This window comes from Apostichopus japonicus, chromosome 23 (assembly GCF_037975245.1).
Source record: "Apostichopus japonicus isolate 1M-3 chromosome 23, ASM3797524v1, whole genome shotgun sequence".
NCBI classification, from domain to species: domain Eukaryota; kingdom Metazoa; phylum Echinodermata; class Holothuroidea; order Aspidochirotida; family Stichopodidae; genus Apostichopus; species Apostichopus japonicus.
The window spans coordinates 647,256-674,958 of NC_092583.1; the positions used below are offsets into that span (position 1 = coordinate 647,256).

General features: G+C 36.1%; 1 protein-coding gene across 1 annotated transcript; it reads right to left on the reverse strand.

Annotated features, from left to right (window-relative positions):
• LOC139964855 (uncharacterized) lies at positions 1-27,674 on the reverse strand. Its single transcript, XM_071966886.1, has 12 exons — positions 27,491-27,674; positions 24,809-24,842; positions 23,795-23,951; positions 17,767-17,858; positions 16,540-16,655; positions 15,790-15,875; positions 14,806-15,321; positions 10,632-10,814; positions 9,739-10,009; positions 7,127-7,319; positions 6,506-6,633; positions 1-5,453 (listed from the first exon to the last, which is right to left on the reverse strand). Exons 1-12 carry the CDS (start codon positions 27,529-27,531, stop codon positions 5,384-5,386), a joined length of 1,887 nt encoding a protein of 628 aa, XP_071822987.1. The 5' UTR covers positions 27,532-27,674; the 3' UTR covers positions 1-5,383.
• Between the last annotated feature and the right edge of the window lie 29 nt (positions 27,675-27,703).

Sequence of the window (27,703 nt, forward strand, 5' to 3'; positions counted from 1 at the left end):
TTGTTATATGGAACATTTCATTTCACTCTCCTTATGTTACACCATGCAAACTTACAGAAATGTTCTTTCTTTGCTGCCAAACAAGCTTGGCACATTACCCTAACAATTTTCTAACTTTCAAGAACTGTACAGATGTTTTTTATTTCCATTAATTTTTTTTATTTTCCAACAAGCTAGAACTGCCAACAAAAAGAGCAAAAAGCAAAAAAAAAAGAAGAGGATTTGGTGGCATTTAGAAAAACCCACAATTACCTTCATTATTCATTACGGGTATCTCAACCTAATATACAAATAGAAAATTAAATGAGGAAAGTAAAAAAAAATAAACAACTAACAAATGTGATGTTTGACCTTTCAATCATAGTTCCTTGAATGACAAGTGAATAAAGGCTTCTAGTACCTGTTGAAGGAAAACCATCAAACAAACAAAATGTCTGTATTATCATAGAGTAAAAGAAACTTGGAAATAATTTTAGAGTGGTCAAAAACAAAGTAGTATATTCTTTTTCAATTCAGTCTTTCTTAAGATAATAATTCTTTCACAGCAACTCTGCTTCGTCATGGCACCTGTTGGCTACATTCTAACCATCTTCTCTATTTACTATGCTTTACATAAAGTTCTTTGTGTTTGTTACATGTCTACAAAGTTCTGAATAGATTAAAATGTGAGACGAAACTTCCAAAAATGGCATTTGATATCAAACAGAGCAACAAACCACATTTTTAAGTCTTGCATATTGTCTCTCGTCAAATTCTCCTCTGGATAAATCTTTCACGCAGACTTTAACTTCTGTGGGTGCATTAAGGCATGTCTCTAATGAACATATCCAGCTATGATAATCAATTTGCTTCACATATCTTTCCACCCACCACCAACATGTTTCCCTTCTTAGTTCTTACCCTACCATTTCCCTCCCACTAGCTACTTAATACTGAAACATACAGTAATTGCAGCAGCAAGGCTCCTCAAGATAACAAGTCATCCTCACACAATTTGATGTTTATGACTCATAAATGACACTGAAGAGTGCTGTTAAGGCTATGACATTTCAGCACCAGTTAATTCTTGATGGTGCACTGATACAACACCTGACACCATTTACACCCTAAATTGGGCCCCCATATTATTATGCACATATAAAACTCAATTACACAACCTAAAGGGGGGAAAACAAAGTTTAAACACAATTAACATCAGAAGGCTCAGTTAAAAATAAAAGTACAAGACACGCTGCAGAGAATATTATCTTGCTCTCAACAAATTCCAAAGAAAGGCCTAAATACTGTAGATTTGTGATAGTAGGACCATAAGGACATCATCACATTAAAGGTTGCCATTACCTTGGATTGGGAATATTTAATGGCAGACATATTTCTATGAAGCTGTCATTTATCATCCACTATTCTAAACTTAGATGATTCCATAAGACAGTATCAATGAGGGTTTTAATTGACACCATTCCACAAGATTACCAAGGTGCAGGGTGATCCTGTTCATCATTGTTAAATACAAGATATTCAAATATGAAACTGTAATAGTGTAAAGTACCAACAAACCCAACTTGTTCTTGTGTATAACTCTGTCTATTTGATAGCAAACCATTAATACAAAGAGTGATTTTGGCCTTATATGTATCACTTCCAGAGTAGCATCGAGTGTTCAATGTTTCTCTAGCTTCCACTGTAAGAGATGTAGCTGTGTCTACCATACTCATCATAACCTGAAAGCTTACAGCCAAATCTGGTCAGCAGCTTAACATTATCCTAGGTACAGTCCAGTCTACCTTCTACCAGTCTACCTATCTTAGGTACAGTCCAGGATTAACTATGTCTACCTTCTTGAGAATATGAAAATTTCCTCTTTCTGTTAACTTCTGATTCTATGTAATTTGAAAGTTACATTAAAGCATATCATATACACTCTAGCAAAACATAATGTGGATATGCACTGTACAACCCTCATCAAAAACATAACAGGGCTAAAAGCATGTACAGCAGCAGTAAAATTACGGGTGATGGTCGAATCATTTAACCTGGTGCTAAAACTTCAAAGATATCCCCTTCAGCAAAATGTGTAGTCTTTGTGAAACTCCCCATAAATTGTGAAATCTCTCTCATAATGCCTTTTAAGTCAAATACTAACAGGTTACATCTAAGTCAACTGCTACTGAAAACTGTTCATCTTGCTTGTGGAATAATTGAAGTATTATCTTGAATGTACAAAATGATAACAATAAGTATGCTTTCAACATCGTAGCACTATCAGGTATGCTTTCAATATAATAGCACTATCAGGGATGCTTTCAACATCATAGCACTATCATGTATGCTTTCAACATCATAGCACTATCAGGTATGCTTACAACATCTTAGCACTATCAGGTATGCTTTCAACAACTTAGCACTATCAGGTATGCTTTCAACATCGTAGCACTATCAGGTATGCTTTCAACAACGTAGCACTATCAGGTATGCTTTCAACAACGTAGCACTATCAGGTATGCTTTCAACATCGTAGCACTATCAGGTATGCTTTCAACATCATAGCACTATCATGTATGCTTTCAACATCGTAGCACTATCAGGTATGCTTACAACATCGCAGCACTATCAGGTATGCTTTCAACATCGTAGCACTATCAGGTATGCTTACAACATCGTAGCACTATCAGGTATGCTTACAACATCGTAGCACTATCAGGTATGCTTACAACATCGCAGCACTATCAGGTATGCTTTCAACATCGCAGCACTATCAGGTATGCTTTCAATATTATAACACTATCAGGTATGCTTTCAATATTATAACACTATCAGGTATGCTTTCAATATAATAACACCATCAGATATGCTTTCAATATAATAACAACATCAGGTATGCTTTCAACGTTATGAACCTCTCTGAAAAGCATTTTTCATTACCAAGTGAATTGCTTTGACACAACAGTTCTTATTGTAAACACCCTGGTATGTGTGTTATTTATCAAAGAACAAAAGGTTTGATTAGTTTCATCCTATCAACAAGAAATTAACAGCTCTAGGTGCAAATTGTCTCACTTTCAAACCAAGCAATGTAAAGCATCTAACCAGCTAAACAGTTTTTGAATGAGATAACGTCACATATTTTAGTCAATTATTGAACTCAAAGCTTAGACAACACTGAGCCTTGCTGCAAATTATAGAACTTGCAACCAACGATTAGATACCTTAAGACAGATTCAAAGGTAACCAAAGTTACAGCAAATAACTGAGCGTCAAGTGAGGAAGCATACTTTCCTTTATGTTTTTATTTAATGTGTTAATACCAGTTTTTATTAATAGCTCACCTACCTAACCAAGTCAAAATGTATGAATACACATGGAAAGTGGACACACAAAAAAGTCAAATTAAATAACCAATCTTGTTTTTAGGAATAGGTCTTGTAACCTACATGTAAGATAAATAAACAGAACTTGAACATTTTGTTTTGATCTGAAACAAACTTCAGCCAGGCCTGACTTGTTCCAGAAAATACAAAGTAGTGTGATTGAGACCAATATTGATTATGTCTCATGACAAACTAGGAAATAAATGAAGATCAATTCTGCATACTGATTTCTGACTTTCAAATGAATTATTAATTAATATTGTTTATGACACATTCAGAAGTTGGAGAGAGCCATCTTCAATTTGCAAAGGATACACCTCAATTGTCATTTCAAAATTATGTTTATGGTAAACCAAAAACAGAGATATAAGGGCAAAATTCTTCTTTGTACAAATAAACATTTTTTTTTTTTATGAAGAAATGTTGTTGGCAGCATTTGTCGTTTTGAGATAAATGCACCTTACTCATGGAACAAAAGACCAAGCTTATACACATTAGAAAACTAAGAAATTAAGGACATTATGTGTGAGAAAGACAGCACAATAACAAAACAGAACAAAAAAAACCAAAAATGAAAGAAAATCAAACAAATACAATAGCTCAGGGATCACAACAATACTGCAAATTAATTTTAATTATTCCTTAATGAACCTGTTAGAAACAGAGACAAAACAAAGAGAAAATAGAACACTATCTGTTAATAACTACTGTGTTTAAAAGTGAGGTTATTTTTAAGGCAATATCTGGAAATGGCAACATCCCCAAGAAAAGACAACACTTTACCATCTTTTCATCTTAATATTATAAGTTATTTTTTTTAGAAAGTTTAAACCTTCCATAGATTGTTAGAATATTTAGAGGGCTGACATTTGTGAGGTGTAACCAGAGGACATCATGAACTGTGCTTTAATGATACATATACATTTGACCATTCAAATAAAGGAAAAAACAAGAAACAACAACAACTTTCCACGATAAAACAAAGCATCATAAGTTGCTGTTTCATACAAGAATGTAAAACATTTCTAGATGAAAAGGTATGTTCTACAGCGGTAACTATGGCATCATGTTCTTTAACCCCCAAGATTCATTAAATAGCAGTACATTGCACATGATTAACCAAAGGTATCACTTGATGGGTTTCAGGTTAACGAAAGGTATTACTTGATGGGTTTCAGGTTAACCCAAAGGTATCACTTGATGCGTTTCAGGTTAACCAAAGGTATCACTTGATGGGTTTCAAGTTAACCGAAGGTAACACTTGATGGGTTTCTGTAGAAGACTATAATGATAGGCCTCCTTTGGACACACAATGTATTGCGATAACTCATCTTTTAGAGGAAATTTGGAATTTCATGGAATGATAAATAATCACAAAGCCAATCACTCTAAGAGGCAATAGTCGGTTAATAAACTTACAAGTAAAGACCATCTTTCAGCCACCATGCCCTCTTCTTTCCCAGCGTCTCCAATGTTAATCAAACAAACGCCATCCAACAGGCCAAGTTGGAATATATTAAAATGGTTCAAAGTTTCTATATTAACTTAAAGCCCTTTATCCAATTCCTGCAGAGTAATCGTAAACGCAACAAGACAGACATACAGAGGAAGAAACGTTGCATTGTGTCATCAGACTCTACACATTAAAGGATCCAAAGACTTAATGCTCTACCCTTGACAGTAGAAATGATGTGCTAATTGAAATTACAGCTCCGGGAGTGCTTCTGTTGCTATAGCGATGTGTCATCAGACTCTACACATTAAAGGATCCAAAGACTTAATGCTCTACCCATGACAGTAGAAATGATGTGCTAATTGAAATTACAGCTCAGGGAGTGCTTCTGTTGCTATTCATACATGTAATAGAGGGTTGCTCACAAAGAAATTCCACAAAGGCTTGTTCCATCGTATTACAACAAAACTGACACTACCGTATAAAAAAGGTGGTATGGACAAATGAATTTATCCCCTCACACCCTGTTAAAATGGCTCCTCCTTCTACGACTCCATGGTCGCTACGTCATGTAGGCATTCTCATTCTTTAACTTCTCTAGCTCCTTAACTTGTTGTCGTAAAAATACAATCCTGTAGAAAGAGTGAGAGCAGAACAAAGTGAAAAGTGTATGCATAAGCAGTCCACATTTAATGTGTTAATGTTAGTGATCTTTGTTTAGTGAATCTCAATGGTTAGGTATGCCATCATTTGACACCTTATCATCCAAGTGATGATCCTGGTTCACCACTGGTTTATAATTAGGCAGGCGTGGTATTGTTGCACCAAGTCCTGCGCCCACGACCAACGATTCACTTCCCCATCTGACGGATGAGAGCGTACCCAGCCTCTGACCATTTTCTCACTTACTGAGGGAGGTAATGTTGTTTAGAAACCCCATTTCACAAATCAGAAATACCTAATTCATGTAAGACTTTGTTCAACCATACTGCACAGGAGCAGTTTTGAGGTCAATAGCATCTGGTTCTGGCAAGGATGTGGACTGGGAACCTAGCGGTTGTGGGGCGTACAATCTAACCCTTTCACAACACCTTCACCATTAGTACCCATTATAACTATTTACTTAAATATCAATCTTCAGGTGAAATCAATCTAAAATTCATTTAAGTTATTATGTTTTCATTTCTGTTGCAAGCGCAATCACCATTCCATTTGGTGATTTCTTATCAGTTGTACAAGAACCACACAGACGATATACTTTCTTCAGAATATTTCTTTGGAAATGTAACATACATTCACAATGAAGCTAATGACTTATAGATGAAGCACCATATATATATGTACACAAATTCATTGATTTCCCTCATGTGGCGACTAACACCTGGAACAAGCTGAATAAACTACAAAATGGCTTAGGTCAACCTTGGTGGTTTATTTAACTTTTACAATATATCAACTGCTGGTGGAAAGCTTTCCTGTACATCCTTTTGATAAATGAACACTCATCTCATCTTAAACTTGTGAGTGGAACTCAACTGCTTGTTTGTAACAGTAGCCATGTTTGTAACATTACATTACTGAAACACTCTCACCTTATCTTTTACTTGTGAGTGCAACTCTACGGCTTGTTGTTACAGTAGCTGTATTTGTAACATTACCTTACTGAAGAGACGAGGGAACTTACCTAGACGCTTGTACGTTGGCTTGGATTTCTGTGGTACGGACCAGCGATCTGGCAAACTTTAAGTCCATCATAACCTGTGAGTAATTTTCGAATCCTAGCCTGTAATAATCTCTCTGTACAAGGTGAGCCTAGAGATGAAACAAAAGAAATGCCATTGTGTAATCAACTTGTTGTTAATTACCAGATAGATAAGATGACATGGATTGCGACAGTCAAGGAGACACATGGATAACATTAACGAGGTACAGCTCAACCAAAAGACTATCAATTGAGACAAATGAAAATGTGCATGTCACGTGCAAGGTATTAAAGTGAATCTAATTTATGAAATCCAGAAATTAACACAACAATTAACATTATTTTCAGCTTTGCCAGCTGATCTTCCCAGCATTGTAACTTTTACTTTAACATTTACGAATCAAAGGAATTGAATTTTGTACAACCTGCATCATATTGTAGAAGGCTTTCATTCTAAAGCATGGTAATAGGTGATCCTAAGTTATAATTCACAAGATATAACAAAGAGGGAGGGAGGGGGTGGGGGAGATGAGGTGGAACAGGGAGAGGGTGTGTCACCTAAAATATATAAACATTGCTTCTATAAATTTGATTTAATTTTACCTGTTTCTCCAATTGCTCGACAGGCGAATTCACCTTATGCTTCACTAAATCTTCACTATAATAATTTGAATGAGTTTCTGTTGAAAAGATGATATTGTTAAAATGAAGTTCCTCCTCTGTAGGCTTAGCTATGGGTGGAGGGACGACTAACTCCTCAGCTGAAACTGCAGAATTCATTGAATCGCTGCTTCTTCTGGAGAGAAGAAAGAAAGAAAGAACACGATTGTTAACATTTGTAAAATACATTCCTTTTGCTCTATTACAGGGAACAAATGGACACCAAAGAATTAATCTGTTGCCTGTTCAATTAAAAGGATAACAAAGACTAAAATTTGAAGAAAGTAAAACAAAAAGATTGGTTCCATCTTGACTTTTTCTGTTCATGAGACTTTTGAAATTAATTCCTTTTTCTTCAGATAGGTACATTGCACAATACTTTTTTGACATACACGGACCTTGCAATCAAATTATTGCCAGTTTTCTTTTTATCAGTTTTCACTGATGCAACTGTGTAGTTGTAATGAAGTCACTTGATTACTGTTTCTACAGAGTCTTGTCTAGGACTAATATCTGCTTTGGCTTACTTTGTTATGGTTTCTACAGCATCTTGTCTAGGACTAATATTCTTTGACTTACTTTGTTATTGTTACTACAGTATCTTGTCTAGGATTAATATGTTATTTGACTTACTTTCTTATGGTTTCTACAGCATCTTGTCTAGGACAAATATTCTTTGACTTATTTTGTTATGATTTCTACAGTATCTTGTCTAGGATTAATATGTTATTTGACTTACTTTCTTATGGTTTCTACAGCATCTTGTCTAGGATTAATATTTTATTTGACTTACTTTCTTATGGTTTCTATAGCATCATGTCTAGGATTAATATGTTATTTGACTTACTTTCTTATGGTTTCTACAGCATCTTGTCTAGGACAAATATTCTTTGACTTATTTTGTTATGATTTCTACAGTATCTTGTTTAGGACTAATATTCTTTGACTTACTTTGGTGTGTTTTCTACAGTATCTTGTCTAGGATTAATATGTTATTTGACTTACTTTCTTATGGTTTCTACAGCATCTTGTCTAGGATTAATATGTTATTTGACTTACTTTCTTATGGTTTCTACAGCATCTTGTCTAGGATTAATATGTTATTTGACTTACTTTCTTATGGTTTCTACAGCATCTTGTCTAGGATTAATATTTTATTTGACTTACTTTCTTATGATTTCTACAGCATCTTGTCTAGGATTAATATTTTATTTGACTTACTTTCTTATGGTTTCTATAGCATCATGTCTAGGATTAATATGTTATTTGACTTACTTTCTTATGGTTTCTACAGCATCTTGTCTAGGACAAATATTCTTTGACTTATTTTGTTATGATTTCTACAGTATCTTGTTTAGGACTAATATTCTTTGACTTACTTTGGTGTGTTTTCTACAGTATCTTGTCTAGGATTAATATGTTATTTGACTTACTTTCTTATGGTTTCTACAGCATCTTGTCTAGGATTAATATGTTATTTGACTTACTTTCTTATGGTTTCTACAGCATCTTGTCTAGGATTAATATTTTATTTGACTTACTTTCTTATGGTTTCTACAGCATCTTGTCTAGGATTAATATTTTATTTGACTTACTTTCTTATGGTTTCTATAGCATCATGTCTAGGATTAATATGTTATTTGACTTACTTTCTTATGGTTTCTACAGCATCTTGTTTAGGACAAATATTCTTTGACTTATTTTGTTATGATTTCTACAGTATCTTGTTTAGGACTAATATTCTTTGACTTACTTTGGTGTGTTTTCTACAGTATCTTGTCTAGGATTAATATGTTATTTGACTTACTTTCTTATGGTTTCTATAGCATCATGTCTAGGATTAATATGTTATTTGACTTACTTTCTTATGGTTTCTACAGCATCTTGTCTAGGACAAATATTCTTTGACTTATTTTGTTATGATTTCTACAGTATCTTGTTTAGGATTAATATTTTATTTGACTTACTTTCTTATGGTTTCTACAGCATCTTGTCTAGGATTAATATTTTATTTGACTTACTTTCTTATGGTTTCTATAGCATCATGTCTAGGATTAATATGTTATTTGACTTACTTTCTTATGGTTTCTACAGCATCTTGTCTAGGACAAATATTCTTTGACTTACTTTGGTGTGTTTTCTACAGTATCTTGTCTAGGATTAATATGTTATTTGACTTACTTTCTTATGGTTTCTACAGCATCTTGTCTAGGATTAATATGTTATTTGACTTACTTTCTTATGGTTTCTACAGCATCTTGTCTAGGATTAATATTTTATTTGACTTACTTTCTTATGGTTTCTACAGCATCTTGTCTAGGATTAATATTTTATTTGACTTACTTTCTTATGGTTTCTATAGCATCATGTCTAGGATTAATATGTTATTTGACTTACTTTCTTATGGTTTCTACAGCATCTTGTCTAGGACAAATATTCTTTGACTTATTTTGTTATGATTTCTACAGTATCTTGTTTAGGACTAATATTCTTTGAGTTACTTTGTTATGGTTTCTACAGTATTTTGTCTAGGATTAATATCTTCTTTGACTTACTTTCTTATGGTTTCTACAGCATCTTGTTTAGGACTAATATCTTCTTTTTCATCTTCTTCCTTCGTCTCGTTGGTTATCATCTTATCCGGTGGTTCAACCTCCTTTGATTCATTACCGTCCATCTTCTCATTAGTTTGGTTCTCCAGGTGTTGACTTGATGACAAGTTGGATAAGGGGGTAGACATACTATTTACTGGGGATGGATATGATTGGGCTGGGGAAGATAGGTCCGACACTGATGCAACTGACATTGGTGAAGGATTTGAAAATTCTGCAGGATGAAAGAAACATCACTCCAATACATGTATGATAAAGTCATAGTACCAGCACTAACCCTTAAGTTTTCAAGGAGGAGTCACAACTGAAACTGAATGTTACACAGTCTACTTTGAAAAGCTTAGGCATCAAATTTGGATATGGAGCTAATGTGTTAGGCTACCTGAGTTGGCAGTAAATCTTTTCAAGATAATGTTATATTTGCCCTTTCTGAGTTTGAAGTCAAAGAAACAATATCTGAGGTCCTGGGAATCAGTCATAGTTTGCGTTTTTGTCGGTACAGTAATGTTAATCATCATCATCATCAGCTTCCTGAAACTAAGGAAGCTAATTCCTGAAACATGTGAGCAAGGGAAGTTACATACTGAACATCTTGTCATGTGACAATAACGCTATGTCCACATCCAATGATTCAAACACACAAATGAACCATTAATTACTACTTATCTCCATACCAAGAGAGGTGAGAGATATCCTGATTGATATCACCACATACAGGTAAGAACGACAAATATAGTCTGCTTCTTAATCAAGATTGGATACACTGGAGGTTGTAAACCCTTGTGACTTCCACACTAATACATACATTGAGTATGTTTGGGAGTTTGAATACTCACTTGGTTGAAGTTCTTCTCTATTGTCTTCATGAGGTTGGGAAACAGGTGACCTAGACGTCGACCTCCTCCAGCGTTTCTGCTGATTTTGTAAAGGGGTTCTAATTGTTGTCTTAGGTGAAGTTGTTGGTAATGGAGATACAGTAGCAATATGAGGAGATGGACTATTATTAATCTTAGGCGATTCTGTAACAAAAACAAAGAGATTTAATTAAAATATTATACCAAATTCAAGTTTTGTTGAACAGTTTCATGGAGGTAGAGTCTTAACTTACTGTAGATACTTCATCTTGATATTACATTCTTAATACAGGTATCAACAAACCTCCCTTTCCATTGTACTTCAACTGTGAATGATCACGACAACCACGGTTATACTTTAAGGGGTTTTACAGCAGCTGCTGAACTTGACTGTTGAATAAAAATGCTGGAAATCTTCTGCATCATTTAGGGAAATGTTCACATTCTGTGTAGCAGTTTTAACTTTCAAAGGTTCTGAACTTATAACATACTACTTATAACATACTACAATTCATGCGTCTCTTATAACATACTACAATTCATGCGCGCAGAACTACCACACGTCTTTGCTCTTGTATAGCAATTTGACCATTTTGGGTGGTATTTTGTGATGTGGTAGCTGATAAATTATTCCTGTCTTATGGTCAAATCCACAATCTCACTTTCTCGTGGCATTCGGTATGGCAAGGATATGAATTTCTCAAATTTGTTGGTACAGTACTTTGCATTTGGTGACAGCAGAGGCGGTGATGTCATCATGGCAAATCAGCTGAAATTAGGATTTAGCCATCAAAATAGATTGCATTCAATCTACCATATCTCCATTTAGGTACCAGATATTGAAATGGAGTTTTCGACTAACAGTGCGGAATATTTGTAGATGTAACGTTGTCATACACTGCAACGTGCCCTTTCATTAGGATTTAGCCATCAAAATAGATTGCATTCAATCTACCATATCTCCATTTAGGTACCAGATATTGAAATGGAGTTTTCGACTAACAGTGCGGAATATTTGTAGATGTAACGTTGTCATACACTGCAACGTGCCCTTTAATTAGGATTTAGCCATCAAAATAGATTGCATTCAATCTACCATATCTCCATTTAGGTACCAGATATTGAAATGGAGTTTTCGCCTAACAGTGTGGAATATTTGTAGATGTAACGTTGTCATACACTGCAACGTGCCCTTTAATTAGGAATTAGCCATCAAAATAGATTGCATTCAATCTACCATATCTCCATTTAGGTACCAGATATTGAATTGGAGTTTTCAACTAACAGTGTGGAATATTTGTGGATATAAGTTGTCATACACTGAAACATGCCCTTTCATGATAACATCTGTACCTACATACTGTACCTTGTGAACCAGACCTTGACTAACTGTATAGAACAACTCACAACTTGATACTGTAAATGCCACAAAAGTTTAACACACGTAATCCCAAAATTCACTTGCAACTACTAATGCTAAGTTCAAGTTGTACTCTCCTCACTTGTAAGTTGTCGGAGTACAAAATTTTACATCAATACTTTCTAACTTCTAAGAATTCAGCAATTTGATTGCTTGGATTACCAATTGTTTTCCTTCTTTTCTAACATGAAGTTGCAGGACTACAATGTCACCTATACTATAACTTCTACTAAGTCTACTCAACATCCTTCCCACCCTGTTCTCTCAGGGTTTTGCAGCTTTTAACAGTTATTGCTCCAGGAAGTCATGGTTCGTTTGAGAATCCTCAGAAATTATTTAAACCCTATCAATCATTCCCATTCTGATTAAATGGTGATATTTGTTGTGTATTACTAATGGACCAATCACAAGCGGCTACTTTATTTTAATGTGTTGTCTCTCTGTGCACTTCTGTTTGGTTCCTTCAGCAAACTTGATCCAGGATGGTTTCGCACATACAGTATACTACTCAGCTTATGAGTTGCCTAGAGTGCAAAGGTCGTATTTTGTTGTATTAAAAAGTGCACACACAGACACAGTATGTGGAAATTGCATACAATATGGCAGCTAATTTACTGTTTAATTACTGTAAGAACAAGTTGACATTTGTTGAGTCTCTCTCCTCTTATATTACTTTTGGTCCACACTGTCAGTCTGTACAATATCCTTTGAATAGTAAAATGTCAAACCAACTAAAATACACATAATATTGATCACTGAATAGGAAATACCAACTTTCAGTATATTTGCTCAAAAGGGTGAAATACTTGTAAGGTTTCAAAAACCAGGAGCCACCATATGCAACAATAATGTTGTGTATGTTTTATATTACATTATTATTATACAATTTTATGATATGATACTATGTGAATCCACTGGTTCTGAAAGCTCTGAACTTTTTGTCTTTTATCAAATACTACTGTCTCTGTGTACAAAACGCTATACAACTTTGCACTGTGTTTCACTTTGCATAGCACTACTGAATTATCCCCATAAACAATGAAATTAACTACAAATAGACATGGTTGGTTCATTGGCAGTGATGACTTACTGTAGTAAACAGTACAGCAGGCCTACATACTGACAACTTGCTTTACACTAGTTACAACAAACAAGAAAACAATACACCATGAGTATATTACTCACAGATAAATGTATCAGCTCTATTGAACTTCACAATGAAGGATTGTAACAATTATTACTAAGGCTCACTGGAATGTTCAAGCAACAAAGCACACACAAAGCCCTGCTTCCTGTAAGCCCTAAGAAGAAACTACAGTAACAGCGTTATTTGCAAAACATTTGGTTGTAACCATTCATAGGACATATATCATGTGTATATACTCAGAGAATGTCTACATGTTATGAGCACATGGAAATTACTTGGTGCTTGGGAAGTCTCATATCACATTTAGTAGGTTATTACCCCTAACGTCAAATAATTGTGAAATGTGCACTGGAATTGTTTATCACGTTTCAGCTCTAAAAATATCTCTTTGCTCCAAGCTCCACATTTTTTGTTGCTGTGTTTTTGTATGTTCTTCATCCTCAGAACTCCTTCCCACCTCTATACTTAATGTTCTCCTCTGATAAATGTGAGATATTAGGTAATGTCTAAGAAACAGCCTCTGGCTGTTATGTTCATGACTAACAAATGACAACAGTAGCATACAAGGGAGAATATTCAAATTTTCTCTCATTGAAGACTTTAGTTCTTGTGTAGAAAAACTGTGACACTTCTTCACAATTGTATAGCATATTGACCATTTTGTATAGCATTCTGCAATGTGATACTGAATAAATTACTCCCTGGTTTACCAAACCCCCCCTCCCCCCCCAAAAAAACTGTCACACCGTCACACAAAACACGAACATATTTAGCTTAAACTGTATTTCTTGCTACACAGGACTGTACACGTTAGAGCAATCTCTAGAGACAGAGAATAACATCACGATATCATTGTCTCGCGCCGAGATGACAAACCTACTAACCTAACTACTGTAACATAAACTAACCTAAATACCAATACTTCAACCTAATAACAATTGAGAAGGGTCGAAATTTACTTGTAAGTCTCTACTACAAATGCAATGGATCGTATCATTAGTCATTCCACAAATATTTCTAGTTGAAACAAGACGACACAGCCTATCCAGGTTCCGTTTTGTGCACGACTATACGGTAGCCTATAATTCAAACGTAACACTCTTTACACATTCAAATTCTTGTTATCAAAGTTGAAGTACAAATTTTAAGGTGCAATTTTTGAGTGCATAAAGTACCAAAACAGTTTGCACAAATTGCATCTAAGCTGTCTACAGCCACTGAAATCATAGGCAAGACAATGATATGTCTTGTGAGAAAATGTTCACAACTTGTTGTTAAACCCTGTGCTGATTGATACATTGTACTATTATTTTATATTTCTATTTATGGTAGCGCAGCAGTATGTGTTGGCCCTTTCTCTTCTTATTACTTTTACTTGCAATACAAAGTTTGTTTTACAAACGAGCAACTATTCCGTGTGCTGAGAAGAAACAGCAATCCAGTACATCCCTATGAACGTGGGAAAGAACCAAACAAAAGCTGAAAAATGATCACTGTTGGTAAAGTATTCAGGCCGCTAGGTAGTGAAAGAAGATTCTAATGGTGCAAAACCAAAATCATTTGAAAAACAGAAAACAGAAGTATCTTACCATTTCGGTCCCTCCTCCTGACTGAATTTCCAGAACTAACAAGGTTCTTTAAACGGCCGTACATATCAGTGGCCAATGAATTTGCTAGAGGGTGTATTCCAAGGCTGTCCTGTTGACCTGGGTCAGTCCCGTTTCCCTCATACAATCTACGATTAAGGCTAGGCGAAAGTTGATGCGCATTGTATGGAGTGTCATTGTCATTAAGCCTAGATGATGCACTCTCTTTTCTAATATCTTCCTCATAAACGCTGTTTTTAGAGTGGTCCGACTGTCGCACTGACCCCTTGGATGGATGGGAACGACTATTTTCTGATTGGCTAGTGTGGTTCACTTTGCCGTGGCTGTTACTATATCTCCTCTGTGATTGGCTAGATGATTGCCTTCTTGAATCTGATTGGTTAGGTGTGGATGATGATGTTGACGATGATGTCGTTGTCCTATCCTGAGTTCTGTAAGGCTGTGACTGCTGCTGCTGCTGCTGACTTGATCTGGACTTACTGGAATGCTTGTCATTACCTGAAAAATCATCAAAGTAAATATGCAAATTATCTCATGCATATTCTATACGATAGAATTCAAGGCATCCAATTATCCGCACCCCCACTAGGAAATATCCAAAGGAAGTGTTCTTCTTTGTGATAATATTATGTCTAGGAAGTGTGTCTTTCTTTAATTTTTTTTATGTTAGTAATTCACTTTCTCTAGGATATATAACCTTAAATTTAAGCCTAACTGTGATAGTAACATGTTCAAGGCAAGTGGCAGATAATTACAGCAAGGTTGAACGGGTCTACCCAAAAATCAGGCAGTCACAAATAATTGCTGCGAGTTAAAATATCTTATGGTACTTCCCAAGGCTGTCTTCATCCAACACTTTGCAATAAGTATAGCTTAAAACACTGCACAACTAAATATGCAGAATCTTTAATGCATGATATGTGACAAATTCTGGCCATGCATCATCATGAATCCAGTATGACTTACCTCTGTCCTTACTTGGTGTGGTCTTAACATTGGTATGAGAGCTAGATGCTGGTAACTTTCCTCCAATTGCTTTTTCCAAGGTTTCCCTAATGTAAGAAAAACAGACAAATAGGTAATTATAAGTTGGAACTTGATGGGTCCCCACATAGCAAGGGTAATGGTTTCCAATTTTCCACAGTTTGACTTTTGCATAGAGTGTGTAACCCTGGAGATAAACCAGACAAGGATTTTACATTTCACAATCTTCGTGTTAAGGGACTTAAAAAATGAGGAGACCCATGGAAGTTATTAGCAAGTGTATGGACATGAGATTGTTTGCAATTTGTCAAGATTCACTTCATCAAACTTGAACTTATTTCAGCAGTTTCCAAACTTGTGAGCTAACCCATACGTCAATGAAGATTTTCGTCCAATCAGCAAACGTCAACAACTACTACATAAATATCAATTCACATCTGATTACTACGAATAAGGACAGGCAAAAAGATAACACTCCCGTTTCATCATGTATACAGAGTCAGTAGAATGGATCATTGGAGTTTTGGTAAGTCAAACCTTCATACACCTTGAAGAAGGTTCCAAAGAATACTTATTGAGGGTAAGTTTTGGTCCACTTACAGCGGGCTTTTCCTATTCAGCTGAATATGGTGAAGACCAACTAGTCATGTTTACACATATTTGGCATATCAGACACACACAGCTCCAAAGAAGGTTTGTACATTTATACAACATAAATTTGTAATTGCTTACTTTTCAATCCACTCCTTTGGCTTTTCCCACTGAGATACCTCGGTCTTACAGTTGTAGTAATATTTCTTGCCAGATGAGCTCGTGTGCATGGTCCACTCATTGACTCTAGCGAAGAGCTGAATTAGAACAGAAAGACAAACATGAAACCACTAGTACATGCTTTACTTGGACCAACAGCATGCCAAGATCAAATCCAGGCAAACAAAACATAAATATCTTGAACTGTGTAATAACTTAAGCATGAACAGAAGGACGGTAATGATTTACAGGGATACCAGACGGAGCCTGTTCAATTATGGTCAGATATTATCCAAAGACTTGAAACTGGCCGATTGGCTAACACATGCACAGATGTATTTTGAAATTTGTACACAGAATACTGACGCCCACATACAATGATTAGAAATTTGTATTAAAGTATGCAACACTAATTATGCCCTGCATTTCATCAAAATGTCAACATGAGGGTCCACACAGTGTTACACATATAGTGCTTAAATGCATTGTAACAGCTTGAAGATAAATACAACAGTGTGAAACACTGTGTTTGCTATCATTTTACATATATGCAGTAAATCTTAACTCACTTAATCCCAATGGGAGTGTTTAAGAACATACTAGGCAATCATTACCCTACATAGTTAAAGAACATGAATTTGTTCAAAGAATGTCAGGGTTTCACTACTTCATGAAAATTAATAAATACAGAATGCTTCAAAGATGCCAAATGTCAACCAGGCTACCTTATTACCTGAAGTTCACTTACAGTGTAGCAACAATAAGGTTGTAATAAAGTTATTTCAGTGTGATGTAAATTAGTGTAACACTATAGTTCTTCTACTCAACTATTTACTTTTAGCTAGATAAGTCCTGTTTACTTACTTAGAATTAAAATTACCAGCATATGTTGGAAAATGACTTGTAGAGCTACCTGATAATAACATGCTTAGATGATTCATTCCAAACAACAAATTGTACTGAACAAAAATATCATAATACACTGACATAGGCTGATAAAATTGCGGTAAATACACCAACTGCGTTTCCTACAAACATTCCCCACATCATCATTGAAAATAGCTGCTTGATTCTTTCTGTTCCTTGATGGTTGGTATAGAGTTGTGATGCTGTTATATCAGGTGTAAGATAGGATGGGATTGTAATTCATTTTACCCAATAGAACACGGTCTACTAGGACTTCATCATTCCTTTAACACTTTTACTTACCTCTTTAAGTTTTCTCTCGGGGTCCGGTGTTGATGCATGTGAGTTGGGTTTGTACATGACTTGATTGTTACCGTGTCTACTGCCACTTGAAGCTGTCAAATACAGTGAAAGAGTAAAATTGTTGTTTTCTTGTCTTTGAAACAATTTCTGTAACAAAACTTCTTTCTGGCAGTAAGAAATGATTGAGTTATGATTACAACAATCATAATAATTAGTTTTATTTGCTGACGACACATGCATTTTAGGTCTTATTGAGAAGAATGGTGACGAAACCGGGTATAGGCATGAAATATCCACCTTTACGAATTGGTGTGACGAAAACAGATTACAACTGAATGTGTCTAAACCAAAGGAGCTTGTTGTTGATTTCCGGCGTAGGGGGCACCAACTAGAGAGAATTGAAATTAGGAACGAGCCAGTAGAACAAGTCCATTCTTATAAGTATCTGGGAGTTTCCATTACTGATAAATTGGAGTGGGGTGAACATGTAAATACTGTTCTGGCCAAAACTAATCAACGTATGTTCTTTCTACGGAAGCTCAATTTATTCAGACTAGACGCCTCTCTCATTTCTTTGTTCTACAATGCGGCCATCCAGACCATAATTACATTCTGCTTGGCTGCATGGGGTGGCAATACGACTGCTAGAGACATGGCTAAGATGAATACACTTGTTAGAAAAGCGAGGCGAGTTTGCCGGTCTGATGATCTCAGATCAGTAGATGAGCTGCTTGTCAGGGTAACTAAAAGAAATATTATGTCAATTATGTCGTCGGAACATCTTCTAGGAAATCAGGTTGAGTATAGCAGTCGAACTGGCAGGCCAATTGTCATCAGATGCCGGACAGAAAGATACAGACGTTCGTTCTTGCCAAGGGCCATTCTTAGTCTTGCCAACGAGTTTTGTAGGAAATAGGTTTTTTTTTTTACTATATGCCAGTACATGGATTTTTATTGTCTGAAGAAATGTATATATTATAAATCTTATGTTTTGATGTATTTATGTCTGTTTTATGTATGTTATACTGAGATGGAGTGAACTCCAATTCCTTTTATGGCCAATAAAGATTCTTATATCTTATGTACTGTGGAATCCAAGAAAAGTTGCTCAATGCGCTTTATAGGTGATTACGAAAAGAAAACATCCTATAACAATCTGAAAAAAGATGCATTTAAAGATGATTCTTAAGCTGAACGAGTACAGAGATCTACTGGATGTGACTTCCACAAACAGGGGGCAGCGTGATGAAAGCTGGGATCCCCAATTGTTTCCATTCGAGACACTGGAACATTAAGCTCGTTAAGATATTGTGATCTAGACGGCCTACAGTGGTGTTCCGTCGAGGTTGACATGACCGTCCGGACGCGACGTTTTCAAACGTTTCCAGACACTTTAGGACGTTTTCTGACACCTCCGGACGGTTGGACGCTTTTGTACATTTTACTCCAACAATATTCACTTTTAATCCGGACGGAACATGCGGTTTACTGCCTACTTTTTCACAACAGATTAAATCGATCTTCTCAGTTTGTTACAATAGAAGTTACAATGGTGATATGTCCGATTCTGTCCGATAATCCGGACGTTTTTAGCCCGACTCAAAGTAACAAAACAGTAAGGATTACAGAGGCAAGAACCCTTTCATTTCAGAAAAGCGTCATGTGTCCGATAATCCGGACGCTTAAAGCTAAACTATGTTTCTATTCAAAAGCGATTTTAGAGGCAGTTCTATTATCAGCCCGCAAAACGTCTGAAACCGTCCGATAATCCGGACGGAATAAACTTTCAGTACTGGGTAGTATTTCTGCTACAAACAAAGTCAAAGGTGATACAAGTTTGAACACAAAATAACTGCGAAGAAATATATTGAAGTAACGTCATGTTTTGACAAAAGCATGCAATGTACAACAACTATTTACTAACCTTTTGAAACAAAAATTCAAGCAGAATGAGTGGGGAACAGTACCACGAAATATGATAAATTTAACGGCATATTGATGATAATGGCCATCGGTGTCGGGCTACAACCAACCATTCCCACTATGTCTTATCCTGGTTCTGAGTTGCTTCCGTTCAACAAAAATATCATTTTACCTAGGCTCAAAACGTCGGCCAAAACATTTTCAAAACAACGGTACACATGAAGTAATCCAATAAATCCCAGACTGAACAATGAATATAAATACGGTACACTACAGCATCGTTACTTTAATGTTTACCTCCTGCCGACACAACCGAAAATGTTTAATGTTTAACATGTAACACGGAGACACGTATTGAACCTTTTTTTAAATAATTTCAATGATGTAACATGTCACCCCCGTAGCTCCTTCAAAGTTGCTAAGCTTTTTATTGATAACGCCGAACGTACCCCCATTACCAGACACACAAGGCGCCACGAAATGTAACACTGTTTAAAAAGTCGGAAACATCTGAAAGTACTAGTAATATGCAAATATTACGAACGTTTTACCCCTATAACGGTGTATTTTTTCTCACCGTTGTCCGGTTATTTTCCTTTTTTTCTTCAATGGTTATCGAAGTTTGTTGTTTTGACGATGAGGAAATGTTATTCGCAAAATTTGAACATTTTGAGAAACAAACCCCAGGGCGTAAAATCTCGCGCACATACTATTACTTCCAGGAATCCAGGGTAAAGCACGTTGCAGCAAAGGTTGAGCTCACACGCGCTAAGCAAGGTACCTGGGAGACTGCTTGGGCCACCCCTCCTCTCTTACGACACGGGTTAATATAGTGTTGCACGTTTTCTTGGCAGTTTGCCAGAGTTTTAACAACTCCTTGTTAGGTCAGAATAAAATGCAAATTAACAGGTGTCAGGCTTGTGAGCAGAAACCAGGACATGACCTAGATTTCCAGGGTAGTCAATACTTTGTGCGCGCACCTGCAGTTGGGATATTTAGTGATCACACTTTTTGTACGCATGACATGGGAAAAAGAAAACCTCAAATGAAACTAATTGTTGGACTACGTGGATTTTCCTCTTCTGTAGTCGATTACAACTGGTTCTTACAATGTCAAGTTAAATGGAGCTGGTAAGCATCTTAGCGCCATTTTAAATTGTGCTCGAACACTTTTGTCATGTCAGTCTGTGGATCCTAAATGTTTTTATTTGGCAAACGGACATTCAAGAAAAAAGGTCATGCAATTGGAAACTGTTTTCCTACATTCTAAGAAGTATAAGTTTTTTTTACGTAACACCTCTTTTTTTGTTCAAAGTTTTGTTTTAGCATAGGCCTACTCAAATCAACTGAGGGAGAACAGGATGTTCAATGAAGGTTTGAACAGTCGGAAAATGTCAATAATACATATTTTCATATGAAAGGTTCGCCGTTTTGCGGCAAATTCTCTGCCTCTTTCTTACACGCACGGTTATATAAAATATAAAAAATAACACGCTACATTAGGGCCTTTGTTTTTTAACATACATTTCCAAAAGAAAAGCATGCACAAACATTGGAAAAAGCAACCCACACCATTCTTCCTTCATACTCGACGTAAGATATTATATTATCACGTTCGCACATGGATTAAACTAGTAATCCGTACACAAAAAGAAATTGGGAGTTCCCCACCATTCCATGATATTGGAATAGAGCAACCCCTTCAAGTTCAAAAGTTCACAATGAAAAGTTTTTAACTATCAACAAGTCACCACGTGTTTGGAACTTCAGACAATAAGAATGAAACATAGGGGCTACGTAAATACGGGATTATAAACTACATACATAAGAATAGTACAGATTTATTCATATCGTTAATCGGCTGTTGTTTACTCCAGAAAATAAACTTTCAATACGTACAATATCAATCTTTCGTACAAAAAATCTTAAAAATTAAAAAAGTGGCGAAATATAACTATAAATGACATCGTGGAACCCCCGCATTAATAAACGAATCCATTTCATTACAGCATCAACTCTCAAGTACCGCAAGCAGTGTGTACCAGTACCCTACCCTAGGCTATTATAATATACAGTCCCCGTGCAAAGATGGATTTAAACTGGATATACTCCCTGCGGTTTTGGCTCAAAATTTATTAAATCGTTATAATTATTATAACAAAATGAGGTGAAATGCATAAGGGTAAGATTTTGTACATGGGAACCTTCGCAATCATCGTTTGAAGGAAAAATAAATAACGAAAATGTCAGAATAACTTTGAAGTCCCGTAACATGCTGAGCCCAAGTAACGTTCGATATTTGGTGTAGCCTTGGTCACGTAGTGCACGTAGGCCTATATTGACCCGCAGATATAGTGGCTGACGGTAAATCGGTAAAAATGGTTCACATATGATGTTTTATTGTCGGACACGTCATATTTCTTTTCATTTTCCCCTTTCCATCTTTCCTTCTTCCTCCCTCTCCATGTTTGTGCTGTCTGTTGTTTTATTTTATTTTTATCTCTGCTCCAAAATTTCCCGCGAGTGACAAAGATTTTTTTTTTATTTTTGCTCCAAAATTTCCCGCCAGTCACTAAAATTTCCCGGGAACTAGGTTCCTGTGTTACCTCTTTATTCCTGGCCCGACTGTATTTTTCCTAGTAACCTTTAAAATATCAATTTAGGCACAGAGCTTCGTCCGTGTCTCGTGACAAAATGGACGAGACGGTACTGTACCACCTCGCGGGGGAATCGAACTTTGAACTTAGCACGCTTTTAATAATATTTGTTAACAAAAAGTGCTGTATGTATTTACCGATATTAAATTGTCGTATGACAGGAAAAAATGTTCCTTGGTACAGTAGCTGTAAGTCTCAAAATAGTAAATGATAGTGAGTAAATATTTCTGCACAGAGTTTTTTCAGTGAATTTGTAATCCTTACAGGCTATTGTTATCACGCTGAGGAATGGTCGCGGCCGAGTGACCGCAAATGCTCTAGATAAACACTCCACTCGGACATTTTGAAATCGGACGACTAGGTCAACCTCGACGGAACACCACTGTATTTTTAGTTTGTTGATGCAAGATATCTCATAGTAACTTGGGATCCGTATTAAATTTAATAGCTTGGAAGGTTGAAATTATGATTTTTTAATCTATGTGTAGATTTATAGGAAACCAATGCAGCTCTTTCAGTATTAAGGCACTACATTTGTATTCGCTCTGTGAACTATTCGAGCAGCTGTGTTCTGGATCCTTTGCAGTCTAGATAATTGGGAAAAAGTTGCACTTGCTAGTAAAGAATTTGAGTAATCAACCAGAAATTACTGCATGAATAATTTTTTCAGTTGCTGATTTGTACAGATATTTACCAAGTTGACTCATTTGTCTAATATATGATACATTGTAGACTTACATATATTAACATGCTTATCCATAGTAAGTAGTGTTCAACCGATAATCGTTTAGATAATCAGTATCAGGCCGATTATCATACAATCGGTAAATAATCGGCAAAATCCATTGCGCCACCGATTATGCAGAACCGATTATTACATTCCACATAAAGGATTGTATTTTTCCGCGCTTTTGATTCACCACAACCACAACGGAAAAGAATGTAGATCATTCGATTCAACGCTATTGAAAGCCGGGGAAGGTAACGTTATCTCAAGTCCCTCATGCAAGATTGTACTAATGCTCTTCAATATACTATCCAGTTTTGGCAGTTACATCATACAGTATACCAGCGATAAGCTTAGGGGGACGACATAATTATTATTTTTTATTTAAGCGAAACAGACAAAATCATTCTATGAGCAGGCTGACATAGACTTATGGTAAACACTTGAAAGTTCTCAAGTCTGATTTTTTCTCAACGTGACTACTGAGTAGTACACATTTACATCGAGAGTAAGCATGAATGTTTGTGTCTTTTAATTTGACAGAGAAGATGTATAAACAAGAAGGAACTTTTGATCAAGGTGAGATTACTTTTGTGGGATACATCAAAGAAGTGAACACACCAGTCCTTAGCTGTTAATGTTGCTAACAATTGGATTCAAACTTCTCTTAGTGTGGGCCGTATTATTATATTCTGCCTCTACTTTGGTGATATTTCATTACCTTTTGATCTTTGCTTTGAAGAATATCTCTCTGAATTATTCCTTGGACTATCCGAATGCACTCCTCGAGGTGATTCCCGGACACTTCGGTCTCGATTTTTCCTGTCCCTGCTGTCACTGCCAGCATTTTCTCGAGTTTTGTGCGGATATTTGTCCATCTGATGAAGGAATGAGATTTTGCTTTACATCTTTGTCAAAGTCAAATTGAATGGATTTTCTGCCAAGCTGATTTACTGTAAAGTTTGTAAAGACTTAGTCTTAAAGTAACATATTGTAAGTTGTCCCTCTCCTCAATGGTAATAAAGCTGTACTTGGTTATTTTATTAGCTACATCACCATCAAAAACAGGTAACAGGCAAACTAGTTCTCAGACGCATGAGACAAACGATTCTTGAACACTACAACACTAATGTACAGACATTGCAACTACAACACCAAACTTCAATTACATTTATCCATCTCCCTGGATACAAGCAGTAGCATAACTGAAAAGTATTGAAACAGTTCTAACGACTTTAATTTTTATAGCAAAAATTGAACTCAGCAAGTAGAAACAGTTTGAGCATTTTGACCATAAAGATGACCATAAAGCAAAGCTGCAGTTTGAATTGTACTTGCTACAAGAGGGAAGGAACATACTCCACACGTTATGGAAAGACAAGCAACATGAAAGCATATTCTTTCACCTTGAATCGACTAAACTTGCATAAAGAACAAAGTTTGCCATAAACTTCAAGTTTACAAATCATACAATAAAATATTTTGTTAAATTTCAGGGACATATGAATATTCGTCAATCCGTATGAAACTGGTAACAACTGAGCGTTATTCAACCAAGCGCAGATCATATAGAAGGCCTGGTCAGAAAATCAAAAGAAAATGTAGCTTGAACAAACTGTAGCTGTTAAGTAAATAAGAAATTAAACAACTGGTTCTGAAGAACTGCAGAATTAAAACAAGTTCTTAAAGATGTCGGCAGAGCAAGAAACAAATGTACAAAAGAAAGAATATGTACCTCATAGGCATGGGCCTCATTCTTGTCATGGAACCTGCAATGAAAATGAAAAAAAAATTCTAGTTTGAAGTTTAAAGATTAGCATGAATGATTCGATGAATATATTTGGACTCTTTATAAAGACTACTGCAGAAATTACTTCCAAACAATTTGAATTACATTTACTGATTGAGTAGCTTGTTTTCCATTTGACTTCCATAACCCTTTTCCACTTCTTACAAGGTTTAATTTAATAACTGAACAACACTCAGTCTGAAGTCTACGTTTTAACCTTTCAGACTACTTTAACATATTGACTACAACATTTATACACCAGATACTGCATGCTTCATAACCACCAATCAGTCATAATATGTTTTCTTCAGTTTGTGTCACAGGGTAAACATATCACATCACATTATGATAGTTTCTACCATACAGTTAGCTTGAAGTGTAACCATTGAAGTTCCACTCTCATATCCTTTGACACAGTAACTTGAGGTGTCAAATCTAATGTGACTAGACAAAGGTGACTTTCACTTCAAACTAACAACCTCATTAAAATTAAGATAATGTTTACTACGTACACTTAGTACCTAAGATCTTTGGACAGGCCTTTTTACAGTGCAAACATTTTGATATCGCCTATGTTGTGGGATCATTGCATCGTTAATATAATCACATCCAACTACCACAACATTAAATTTTCTGTATATTTGAGATTATAACTACAAGTGTCAAGTACAATAATATTCATTTGAGAGAGGGGGGGGGGGGCTGGCATGGCAAAAGATGCTTTGGGATTTAAGCATCACTATTTCGTTAAGCTGAAGGTCTACACCTCAACTAGGTTTAAAGATAGCCGATGAAACCATCACCTCCCTTCAAGAAAGAGACCAAAAATAAATAAATGAAGGACTAACATAAACTCTAAAATCTTCACATAATTCTCAGACCATAGCCAACTGTCAGGCAGAGAACATTTGCTACAAAGAGGAAAAGAAAAACTTTCTAGGAAGCTTTCCATGTAAGCACACCTAATATGCATCATGATAAAGGGGGATGTGGGGGGGGGGGTGGGGGGAGAGATAGATAATTCTTAGAATGGAAGACTGTAGGATGCTTATAAAACCGCCAAATGTTAACAATCAAAGATTTCTACTAAATCACAACCCAAAGTACACTCGTCAACTTGGTTGCGACCAAAAAATCTGGATCTCTTTGTTAGCTCAAAAATTTATACTGCTTCTTGCACATAGAACTTTACTCTCTAATTTAAACAAGAATCACTCAATTTGAAGGCTATTTCAGCTGCTGTAAAGGGCAAGACTTTTGCACTGGTATTAAATCTGTAGCCATTTGGCCGTCACAAACTGACTTTTCACAATTGATTTCACAATGGCTTTGCAGTATTCCAAGCATGCTCTTCTTTGTGATTTATTGTTAATTTTACATCTATAGCATCTAGCAAGTATTGTACAGCTAACTGATCAGAAGCTGCATGAGATTAATATTATCTGTAATTTGTAATCATGACCACCGGGAAGGCCATTTCTTGATAATGACTTCTAGCACTAGTGCACTTGCTCCCATCCCACATTCAGTCAATAAGATACCCTCACCAGTTATGGTGTGTGCTAAATCCCTAACCCTGACCGACATGATTATCATCACTAGTGACTTCATTTGTCGGGATCATCCCATAATACCTGCTCCAGTGGCAGTTTTCCCTTTTCGTGTTATATGAGGTGAAGACTTCAGAATATTTCCATGTCCTGCAATGCAAGTTAAATATTATCATGTCGTCTCCAAATGAAAATTTCAATGATCAATGCAGAACAGCATTGATCAACCAAAATTGTCACTGGAGACACTTACCTCTATTAAATTCTTCTGATCTCCGCTGTTTCATGGTTAAATTTTAATATTATAATCACAATGCTACCCAGGTTAGGCCTAAGACATGGGCCTGTTAGTTAGGTGATACCTGGTTTACAGGTTAATTAGCCAACACTGCACTTCATATTTTTAATGAGCAAGCAGTGTTACCCATTTTACATCTATACAATGCAAGCAAACATAGCCAAACAGGTGCTATTACTAATCCCATACAGATGGCAGGCTTCAACCCTATGGTACATGTCATGAGGGAGGGGCTCTGCAAACTAATGAATAATGGTAGAATTTTATGGAAGACATGTTACTAGCTAATACTGATCTGAAAGTGTCAACAGCAACAGTTGGCCCAGGAGGTGCTAATGACCTTCAGTCAGAATATGTTAAGTTGCTGATGTGTCGAAATGTGGCTTAGAGCAGCTTGGAAAAGGGAAAATACATTCTAACACTCAGCAATACAGGTCAAGGCTGCGAGCTGAGACTGTCATTTCATACGGTTCCATACATCGTCAGCACTGCCCCTTACCTTTGGCAAATGCATATTGTATGTTCTTACTACTTCTTAGTATTGTATGTGAGTTAAACCATTTCCACATATCAATATTAGGTTAACAACGAGCAAAGAAATGAAGTAACATATTATTATTATTGTTCAAATGTTAGGCTAACACTACAGTACAGTAACATACAGTACAATAACACAGTACAATATACATTGGCCTACGTTAGGTTTATATGCAAACTCTCTGTTGTGCACAGGGTTCACTCAAACTCATCAAATGTCCCGTGCAACAACTGTATTATTACCCATCGCTCAGCCTTGGATGTTTGCTCGCATACATCACCATCAATGCCAGTATATGTGGTAACAACTTTTCACCTAAAAATCAAAAGATCAGAAAAGAAGTGCATGACAATTCATTTGAGCTGTTCTCATGTTCTCTGGATGGTCGAACCACTCGAAGGTCTCTATCACTTGCATCCGGGAGATTCTAGACAGTTGAAAGGTTAAGTCGGTAA